The 11,448-nt window shown below is 39.0% G+C and overlaps 1 protein-coding gene across 1 annotated transcript; it reads left to right on the forward strand.

The window, feature by feature from the left end:
- Positions 1 to 8,266: 8,266 nt before the first annotated feature.
- On the forward strand, positions 8,267 to 11,202 carry LOC122022904. Its single transcript, XM_042581012.1, has 6 exons — positions 8,267 to 9,197; positions 9,255 to 9,646; positions 10,180 to 10,328; positions 10,802 to 10,808; positions 10,856 to 11,001; positions 11,199 to 11,202. Exons 1-6 carry the CDS (start codon positions 8,267 to 8,269, stop codon positions 11,200 to 11,202), a joined length of 1,629 nt encoding a protein of 542 aa, XP_042436946.1.
- Positions 11,203 to 11,448: the final 246 nt, after the last annotated feature.

Here is an 11,448-nt window from a genome sequence, read left to right on the forward strand (position 1 = left end):
ATACCCCTAGTCTATCGCCGACCATCTTCACCCGCCGTCACTGCCACCGCCCCCTGACGACTGACGACCGGCGGGCGTCGTCGACCGCCTGCGACCGCCGACCGCTGGCGACCAGCAACCGTCGGCGGTCGGCGACCGACGGCCGGCGACCATCGGCGACCGGGGACCGCCTGCGGTCGGCAACCGGCGACTACCGGCGACCGGTAACCAGCGACGATCGGGGACCGACGACGGCCAGCGACCGGCGGCGGTCAGCGACCGTCGGCGGTCGGCGACCGACGGCCGGCGGCCGTGGACCGCCGGCGGCCGGCGATCGCCGCGACCTTCAACCGGCGACGGTCGCCGGCCGGCGACGGCCGGCGACGGCTGGCGACCGGCGGCATTGGCCACCGCAAGCTCCGACAGAGATGTAGCGCCTGCCGGTAGAAGTCGTAGGATATTTTTGTCATTTTATAATAATACGAATTACATTCCTTATAAAAATAATGAACAACAAACAAAAGAATGTAATTATCTTTGTAATCAGAGATTACATACATTTCATTACCAAACGTAGTAATGTAATCAATATTACATTACATTACATTACAAGTTTAATTACATTACAAGCTCAATTACATTACGCCCAACCAAACGTAGCCTTTAAGGAATAATAAGAGGCTACAAGAAAGGATGTTGTGCGGATATTTGGGGTGCTCTAATCTCGATGGGCAATGATCAAAGGTCCAGAACGATTTTGGTATAAGGATAATTTGAAGGGCATCATGTATAAATGTATTATTTTGTTCAATATGATTATTGAAAATGAGTGAGGTAAAATAGTCAATTGGTCGAATGATAAAGGATATCCTCCGATCCATCACAAATATTTCAAGGTTTTATCCAAGAATTTCAAGAATACCTCCGGAGAAATTGTGAACTACGTGATAATCAACTGCATCATCAACTTCGAGCCGATTTGGTTGGTATATCTAGGCATGCTACGGATATGATTAATGAAAAATAATTTATTAATTTCTATACATTTATCGTAATATTTATGTATTTTTTAATTATTAATGTTATTTCATATTGACAAATTGTGAATTTAGATTTTATTAAAATCTAATTATATATAATGTAGTAAATGTGAGAAAAAAATATATATAATGGAAAGTATGGAACCCATGAAGAAGTTGTTAGAGAAGTTTTTTGATAATGAAAATTTATATGAGATTTTTTACTTTTGATAGCGCGGATATGATAACGAAGGACCATGGAAAAGTTCTAAATACCCTAAGGGCATGTTTGGTTCGGGGTTATCGTGGATAACCTTGGTTATCTGTCTATGGTTATTCATGATAACCGCGTTTGGTTCGAGGTTTTTTTGGATTCCTAAGTTTTCCTCGATTCCAAAACGTCAGCACACGTCATCAATTGGGGAATTCAACCCGGAATAGAAATGCCTTCGCCTACCTTGGTTTTTGTTGATTCCTGAGGTTATGAATTTATTTTTCCTAAATTATCCTCGAATCGATATAACCATAGCACGAAGGTGGCGGTAGGCTGCAGCAACAGGCGTCGGGAGTCGGGCGGCGGTCAGTAGGCAGCGGTTGGCGTCGTCGGAGGTGGCAGCAGTTGTTGGATGGTTGCAACAAGCGGCTGCAGCCTGGACGACTTATTCGAAGCTGCCTTCGTCTCAGTACAGGGGTGTCGTACCGCAGCCAAACAGCCGGCGCGCCTATGATGTGGCGGCGCAGCGCTTCCGCGGCCGTGACGCCGTCACCAACTTCATGCCGCTGTCAGCGAAGGACGAGGAGGGAGCGCTGGCGCTGGCGTTTCTCGCCAAGCACTCCAAGGCGGTGGTTGGCAGGCAACGAGAGACGAGCGGGCGGTGGGCAGCAAAGGTGGCTTGCGGCAGTGGGCAACGTGAGGAAGAAGAACCGACTTTCCTATTTTCTGCTACGTTTTTTTTTACTTTACTATTTTAATTTAAATGTTATTATTTTAATTAAAACTTTATTAAATTAAAACAAATTATTAGTAAAACTTCATTATTAATTTTAATAAATTATTAAAATAGATTATAAAATAAAAAAGAAAATATTATCTAATTTTATTTATTTATATTATTATATATTAATATTATTAATTTAATTTATTTTAAAAAATAATCAAATATAAAATTAATTTAGTTATAAAATACCTTAGATGGAACAAAGGGTAATACCGTAAATATTAAATTAGGTTATATATTAGAACCTCCAAACAAATAAGTTTGAGTTACATTATTTAGAATTGAACCAAACAACATTAGATTATGTCATATTCCCCATAACCTGGTTATGTGATTACCTGGTAATCATATAACCAAGGTTATAGATGATAACTTGAACCAAACGTGCCCTAAGAATCCAGTTTTAAAATATATTCATTCAAAATAAAATATAAGTTTTTTGAATAAATTTTTCATTCGATGCCTCCTAATCTATTAGCTAGCTTACCTCAATCGATTGTGAAAGGGAAAGAGACAACGGAAATTAATGGACGTCTAATTTGGAGTAATCAAAATTGCCATAGTTAAAAAAATTAGTAAAGTAATCAAAATTGCCATAGTTAAAAAAATTAGTAAAAGGGAAAGAGACAAGGAAATAAATGGAATTATATCCATAGCTAAGTTACCTTATAAGATTTGTTCGTATCTTTTTTACATTTAAGCAAAATTGCCATAATTAAAAAATTAATAAAAGGAAAAGAGACAAGGGAAATAAATGGGATTATATCAATAGTTACCTTATAAGATTTGTTCGTATCTTTTTTACATTTAAGCAAAAATTGCCATAATTAAAAAATTAATAAAAGGAAAAGAGACAAGGGAAATAAATGGGATTATATCAATAGCTAAGTTACCTTATAAGATTTGCTCGTATCTTTTTCCATTTAAGCAAAATTGCCATAATTAAAAAATTAGTAAAAGGAAAAGAGACCAGGGAAATAAATTATATCAATAGCTAAGTTACCATATAAGATTTGCTCGTATCGTATCTTTTTTCCATTTAAGCTAAGAAATCATCTTTTTTCCATTTAAGCTAAGAAATCAATGATTTCATACCTTCGTAGTCTCCTGCCTTGTCCCTCTCTCTTCATGTATATATATATCTCCACCAATCTGAAACTCCAAGGCCAAGGATGCCGGCGATGGGGTGTACCCAAAGTCGCCGGTCCTTGAGCTCGACCTTTTAGGCAAGCTCGAGCGATCAAGGCCGAGCCCGCTTAGCCAAAACCCGCGCCGAGAGTGTTCGCGTGCAACTACTGCCCGAGGACATTCTACAGCCCTCGGGCTCTCGGTGGCCATCAGAATGCTCACAAGCACAAGGCTCGACGTACGCTGGCCGGAGGAATTTCTGTAGTATGCTGGCCGGAGGCTCGACGTACAAGTGCGCTCCGTGATCCACAAGCCGTAGGGTGTTTCGGCCGCATCCGCCGTTGCAGGTGGGCTGTTGTACAGGCGCCACAACGGATATTTGCCGTTCTACGCTGCAGCGTTTCCGGCGGAGGATATTCAAGCGTGAAGCCAGGTCAGTCCTCCAATTACATTGACTTGACACTTAGACTTTAGACTCGTTGTCGTTGGTTGGCTCGACAATTATGCATGTCTGCTTTTCTAATGGCTCGACAATTATGCATGTCTGCCAGGTTTCGCTCGCGCTTGTGAGGGCTGGAGAACGTCCTCGGGCAGTAGTTGCACTCGAACACTCTCGGCGCGGGTTCTGGGCTTGGCCTTGATGCTCCGAGCTTGCCTAAAAGGTTGAGCTCGAGGACCGGCGACTTCGGGTACACCCCATCGCCGGCGTCCTTGGCCCCGGTCATGCTCAAACCCAAGTTGAATTGGTCCTTTGTCTCTGTTATCTTTGTCCACCGTTCTGCAACTCTCTTTCCGTGCTCTGTTTCGTCCCTGTTGACATATTCATCTTCTCCTGAGCCTTGGCGTTCCAGATTGGTGGAGATACATATTTGGAACGACGATTTATATAAAGAGAGAGGGACAATGACAATGAAAGTAAATTTCTTAAAGCTTCTTTGAGATCCGTGGCTTGAGTATTTTTGTGAAGATGACTTTCTATCGTTATAAGTTTATTTTCTACATGATCTATTATATGCGCATATACTTTGTCATGTTCTCAAGGTTGTAAAGTATCAGCAGTTCGATCCTATTAACAAGGAATTACATTACGGTGGTAGTATATTCCAGATAGTATCTACCTCTTCCTCTTGAACTAAGGCTCTGTTTACTTGGGAGCAGGGCCGGTTCAAGTCTATTTGAGGTCTTAAACAGAATTTTTTTTTTAAGCCTTTGACGTTGTTTTAAAAAAAAAAAATACCTTACCATTTTTCATTATGCCTTGGATAGAAAACAACGGTTTAAATTTTTTAACAAATTAAATATTAATTTTATAAAATATTTTTTTTATACAATTTAATTTTCTCACTTTTTAGATGTTAAATTATTAATTAAATTTTTATATTCTAGATAACCTAATTCAGATAAATATAAATTTTACGGTATTAAATAGAGTATTAATAGATGTAATAATATCTCAAGTAGATAATAAGTTTACAATTCACATAACTAAAACTAAGTGTATTCAAAATTGTTTTAAAATGAAGAATATAGAAGTATGTCTAATTATTTAAATATAAGGTGGAGAGAACAATCCTTAAAAAAAGAATAAAATTGAGAAAATAAGAACAATAAAATAGGATAACAATACAAAAAAATCATTCTCCCATGCTCAACTCATCATCATTGAATAATTGAATAATTTATGATTGTAAATATATCTAAATAAAAATTAAACTTAATCTATCAAGAAAGCGAAATGGTAAAGGTATCTAACTCATTATTGCTAAAAAATAATAAAATCTTCCATTTTGATCCGACACAATATGGATGAATGCATGAACATTCGAATTTAATCAAGGAGTATAGTAGTACCAACTAAATCAGCATGTTAGTGTTAGGTGGAGATGTGAAGTCTCTCTTCTCGAATCTCAATGAGCAAGAAAAGCACACACAAAGAGAGAGTTGGAAAAGAAGAGGGGAAACTTCAAAAAAAAAAACTAACATTTTTAATTTGTATTATATGAATAAGATAAAAAAAAATTTAATTCATGTTCTTATTGATTAAAGAGAAAGCATTACCAACTAATGAGAAATGTAACGAGAGTAGTCTATGATTGAGAGATATTGAAGAGGAATAGATTAAGTTTTATAAAAGAACATTCATAATTTAAAAAAAAAATAATTTGTTGAAAAAAGAGTCTCTTTATGACTCTATCTATTGGAATCATAATGAGATCCTTGTGAAATCTAAGCTTTGATAGATTGAGATCATGCAAATATTTATTTAATCATGCGGATCCTATTTTTTTCCATTCTCTTAAAAGGTATACATAAAGATATATTTATTATATTAAAAAATAATGATCCTAATTTTTAGATAATGAAATTGCATAATCTTTTACTATGTGGACCTATTTTTTTCATTATCTTTAACAAATATTTTTAATACATTAAAAATAATGGGCCCCAATAAAAATTGGGTCCTTAGTCATAGGCCTTAATGGTCTATGCCTAAAGCTGACCGGGAGAGTGGAAAGCAAAATTAAGGAAAAGTTTTCACGGTAGAAAAATTTTCATCGTTTATTTCATTAAAATTTTCTGAAGGAGAAGTAACGCAATCCATCAGCGGATAATTTTGGAGCCAAAATCGATCACCTCAAAATTGGACTGAAAACAACGGACGAAAACAATGTGACTGGTATTGGACTACAACAACATACCTTGGAGAGTATTTGTGTCTTGCAAACAGTCTAGAGGGATGTTAACGGCAAGAAATATCCAACTACCAGCATTAACTTAGAGAGCCTAATGTGGGCTTCATTAAATGGAGAAGACCAAGAAATATAGATAAGAAACCATTGATGCTGCTGGTTCCACACCCTACCATTGGTCCAGGGATCCCTTGGGTAAGCAGTACTGCATACTAATACTCTCCTCTTTTCCTGCTTACTCACACTCCTATTTCTCTCCTCTCCTTTGCTACTTACTTGTATAGGTACAGCTTGATTGTAAGTACTTACTGCTCTATAATTATCTAAGAACATGTTGAAAGTTGGAACAGATATGCATACTAATATTCTCTTCGCCTCTCTACTGCTAACCCAGACTCCTCTCCCTCCTATTTCTCTGCCCTTCGTTCCTACTGAATTGTATAGGTATAGCTTGATATACTGTCAGTAATTACTGCTCTATAATTATCTAAGAATATGTTGAAACTTGCAACAGATATTAACACATGACTAGATTCTTTTTTCCCCCACTTTACTACAAAGGGATCTTGTATAAGGAGCATCTTAACTGTTACAACATAAATCATTTATTTGGTCCTCCTAAATGTACAGGTCTATTTTGATTCTAAAACTCATCTATGATGCTTTATAGAATTCTTAACTTAGCCGTTCACACATTACTTCATAGTTTTGACTTGTCTTCTTGTTGATTGTCAATCATTGTTTTCCTGAAAGCTGTGAGTTATCTGTACTTCTTTTAATTTCGGTCTTTTATATCTTGAAAAATAGAATTTGAGATCTTTTATTGATACAACTCCGGATCAGCTCCAAGCCAATGAGATAGGACTGCAAGTCGAGATGTACGTCCCGAACCACGAGGAGCATGAAGAGGACTTGCACTTGCCAGCTGAGCTGATAATGAAAACAGAGGTCAAGCAAGTTCAACATGTTTTACAAGTATTGACATCTCGTATCTTGGAAGGGCAGGCTATGGAGTTACAGTCGATGTCATGCCGAATGATCAACTTCATACAAGTCGACCCTAAAATGGGCCAATTAGCTGCGGAAGAATGGAATATCATGATGCAACATGTTCCTAGCCAAATACCATACTAGAATGGTGGAAAAACTCACCATTCTGGTTGGAATTGGTGATCATTTAATGCCACCTACATTTTGGACGAATTCCCAAGTTGGAGGACAGCTAGAGGGAGTGTGCATAAAGACTTGCATTCATCATCTTCTCTTTCCATGCATTGGAAACTACCATTTGTTGGAAAGGGAGTGTGCATGAACACTTGCATTACTTGCATTCATTATCTTCTCTTTCCATGCCTTGGAAACTACCATTTTCAATTCTATATAATGTCTTGAGTAGATATCAAAGAGAGTAGCAAATATTATATTTTGAGAGAGTTTTCCTCCTTGTTGTTCTTCAGCAACTCTGCAGGGATTACGGGTGCGCACTTGTAATTCTCAGCACTTTTATAATATCGGTTCTTGGTTTTGTTATAATTATTGGGTCGATATTCTCCATTGTTCTTATAATATTGGTTCTTGATTCTCTATAATCAACGGGTCAATATTCCATCCCTCCGAAACCTCCTTTGGACTATCCCGGAACTGAGTTCGAATCTTATTGTTGCTGGGTCTCGCGGCATTGTTCGTCGAGGTTCGCATCATCTTTGGTATCAGAGCCAAGTTCTAAATCAGGTTTATCTATCTTTCCTAGTTTTTATTTTGTTTTTATCATCACAATCTTGTTATCTTCATCTACTTTCTAGTATTGTTGCAAAAAAGAAAAGAAAAAAAAAGAAAAAAAAAAGAAAAAAAAAAAAGAACAAAAAAAAGAACAAAAAAAAAAGAACAGAAAAGAAAGACAAAAAAAGAAAGAAAAGAGCAGAAAAGAAAAGGAAGAACAAAGATCGTTTGATTTGTTTTGATTGCATCTCGTGACGTGATTCCATTTCCATTTGCACATTTCTTTTCAACTCCGTTTACCATCTCCATTGTGCTGCTTTGATTTGATTTTCTCTATCATATCATCATTTCTGTTTGCTTCATATCTTCTTTCCATCGTTCCTTGATTGATATCGTAACCTCGATCCAACTGAGCCTAGAATCGGTATTCTGAGTTTGTTGGGTTGAATAAGTGTTTGCTTGTTTTGACTTGCTTAGTTTCTCTAGAACTTTTTGGAGGAAAACAAGTGAGGAGAGAGAACTCAATTTTCTGAGCGAAACACGAGTGTTTTTGTGACATCCAACTGAGTGCAAATACGTGAGGGAGTGAGTGAGGATCCTCCTTTGTTCATAATATTTCAGTTGCATCTCACTATGTCTCGAGAGCACGGTGGCAGGGTTGATCCAAGTGATGGAGGAGGGGCTGATCAGACTACAATCATGCGGGCTATGCAGCAACAATTTGAGCGCATGAATGTCGTGTTCAATGAGATTCGAGATCGGTTGGATAGGCATGAGGATCGGCTCGAACAACTTCAGCAAGAGCCATTATCTAGGCATCGGAGACCCGACCAGCGATCGACCACATTTTGCTCCAAATGTCCCAGATGATGACTATGATGATGGGGTGAGCAATGAAGTGGTCTCTAATGCTACTTGGAGGAGGGCTAGGGCTATCAGACCCGAAAGGCCAAGGCATGTTCAAAGGCAACACCGAGAAAGGGAAGTCGCATATTGTAACATGGGCACCATCAAGCTGTCCATTCCTCCATTTCAAGGTAAAAATGACCCTGATGTTTATATTGAATGGGAGAGGAAAATTGAGCTGGTATTCGATTGTCACAATTCCTCGAAGGAGAAGAAAGTAAAGCTTGCTGCGGTGGCTTTTACCGACTATGCCATTATATGGTGGGATCAGCTGACCCTGAGTAGACGTCGAAACCATGAGCTTCCCATCGATAATTGGGAGGATATGAAAGCCGTTATGAGAAGAAGGTTTGTTCCGTCTCACTATTATCGGGACTTACATTTGAAATTGCAAAGTCTGAAGCAGGGGTCCTTGACTGTGGAAGACTACCACAAGGAGATGGAGATAGCCTTGATTCGGGCTAACATTGAGGAGGACCGAGAGGCGACCATGGCTCGGTTCATTTGTGGCCTGAACCGTGAGATTGCCAATATTGTTGTGCTGCATCACTACGTGGAGCTTGACGATGTGGTACACATGACAATGAAAGTTGAAAGACAACTCAAGAAAGGAGTGCGATCATCTTCCAAGTATGAGGTTGCGAGTTCATCCCCTTGGAAGAAGAAGTGGGGATCATCAAAACCAACTGAGAAAGCAGTTTCAAAATCAAAGGGAGAGACGAATGTGGCCAAGACACAACCTAGCAACAAAGATAGGGGTAACTCATCTTCCTAACCTCAAAAAAATCGTGACATCAAATGTTTTTGTTGTTTAGGATCAGGTCATATTGCTTCTCAATGCCCAAACAAGCGATCAATGATCATATTGGATAATGGGGAGATCGAAACTAAAGAGGAAGATGAAGGAAATGAGTCCACTCCATCAGTTGAAGATACTAGTGATGTTGAGCTTGATGTTGATGGCCAAGCTCTTGTTGTGCTAAGAGCTCTCCATATGCAAGCCAAAGAAGATGATGACGGGCTACAAAGGGAGAACATCTTCTACACCCGCTGCCATGTGAAAGATCGGGTATGCGGTTTGATTATTGATGGTGGCAGCTGTGTTAATGTGGCAAGCAAGTTAATGGTGGACAAGCTTGGTCTACCTACCTTAAAGCATTCAAAGCCATATAAACTCCAATGGCTCAATGACAGTGGAGAAATGAAGGTAACCAAGTAGGTCCTTATTTCATTTACGATTGGAAGGTACACGGATGAGGTTCTGTGTGATGTTGTACCCATGCAAGCTAGCCATTTGCTTCTTGGAAGACCGTGGCAATTTGACAGACGGACCACACATGATGGGTATAAGAACCGCTACAGCTTCAGCAAGGATGGTAGGAACATTACACTTGCACCTTTGACACCTCGTCAAGTATTTGAGAAACAACTCCAGATAAAAAAGTCCGTTGCAGCAAGAGGAAAAGGTGTGGCTGAGATAGAAAAAGAAAATGAGAGTGAAAATGAAAAAAAAGATGGTGGACTAAGAATGAAAAAAGAGAGTGGAAAAAAGAAAAGATTGAGAGTTCGACCTTGAAAAAGAAAGAAGAAAGAAAAATGAGCTTCTATGCAAAAGAAAGAGAGATCAAAAGTGCTTTGAACTCCGATAGACCGATGATCTTGTTTCTATACAAGGGCGCCTATCTTTCTTTGGCTGACCATAATGTTTCTTTGCCTAGTGTTGTGATGTCTCTTTTGCAGTATTTTAAGGATGTCTTTTCCGAGGATACGCCACCTGGGTTACCACCCAAAAGAGGAATCGAGCATCAAATTGATCTCATTCCGGGAGCTTCCATTCCAAACCGACCAGCTTATCGAAGTAGTCCAGAAGAGACCAAAGAGCTTCAGAGGTAAGTCGAAGAACTTATGACCAAAGGACATGTTCGTGAAAGCATGAGTCCCTGTGTTGTGCCTGTGCTGCTGGTTCCAAAGAAAGACGGGACTTGGAGGATGTGCGTGGATTGTCGAGCTATAAACAAGATAACGGTAAAGTATCGTCACCCTATTCCTCGCTTAAATGACATGCTTGATGAATTACATGGATCCACTATATTTTCTAAGATTGATTTGAAGAGTGGGTTTCATCAAATTCGAATTAAGGAAGGAGATGAGTGGAAAAAAGCTTTTAAGACAAAACAGGGGCTATATGAATGGTAAGTGATGCCATTTGGATTGACGAATGCTCCTAGCACATTTATGCGTCTTATGAACCATGTGCTACGTGCATTTATTGGAAAATTTGTTGTTGTTTATTTTGATGACATTCTGATCTATAGCAAGAGTTTGCATGACCATATTGATAATTTGAAATGTGTGCTTGAAGCTTTGAGGTGTGAAAAATTATTTGCTAACCTTAAGAAATGCAACTTTTGCGTAGATAGGGTTGTTTTCCTTGGAATTGTTGTTAGTTCCAGATCACATGGAAGTTGATGAGGAGAAGGTGAAAGCTATCAGGGAATGGCCTACCCCTAGCACCATCACTGAAGTAAGGAGTTTTCATGGTTTAGCCGGGTTCTATAGGAGGTTTGTGCCAAATTTCAGCACCATCGCTGCCCCTTTAACGGAAATCATCAAGAAGAATATTGGATTTAAGTGGGGAGAGGCACAAGAGAAAGCCTTCAACGCATTAAAAGAAAAGCTAAGTACTGCTCCTTTACTACTTCTACCAGATTTTTCTAAGGTTTTTGAAATCGAATGTGATGCTTTTGGTATTGGTATAGGTGATGTTCTTATGCAAGAAAAGATGCCAATTGCCTACTTCAGTGAGAAGCTCAATGGTGCAGCGTTGAACTACTCAACATATGACAAGGAGCTCTATGCATTGGTGCGAGCTTTGGAGACATGACAACATTACTTGTGGTCTAAGGAGTTCATTATTCACACGGACCATGAGTCACTGAAGCATTTGAAAAGCCAAGGTAAATTGAATCGTAGACATGCTCGTTGGATTGAATTCATTGAAATGTTTCC

This window comes from Zingiber officinale, chromosome 9B, assembly GCF_018446385.1.
Source record: "Zingiber officinale cultivar Zhangliang chromosome 9B, Zo_v1.1, whole genome shotgun sequence".
Classification (NCBI taxonomy): Eukaryota; Viridiplantae; Streptophyta; class Magnoliopsida; order Zingiberales; family Zingiberaceae; genus Zingiber; species Zingiber officinale.

What these genes read in the sequence shown, in the direction of transcription:
- LOC122022904 (XM_042581012.1), top strand. Translation starts at nt 8,267, where the DNA reads ATGTCGTGTTCAATGAGATTCGAGATCGGTTGGATAGGCATGAGGATC. An exon ending in ACCTAGCAACAAAGATAGGG is followed by an intron (nt 9,198 to 9,254) that starts GTAACTCATCTT and finishes TTTGTTGTTTAG; the next exon opens with GATCAGGTCATATTGCTTCT. An exon ending in ATGACAGTGGAGAAATGAAG is followed by an intron (nt 9,647 to 10,179) that starts GTAACCAAGTAG and finishes TCTCTTTTGCAG; the next exon opens with TATTTTAAGGATGTCTTTTC.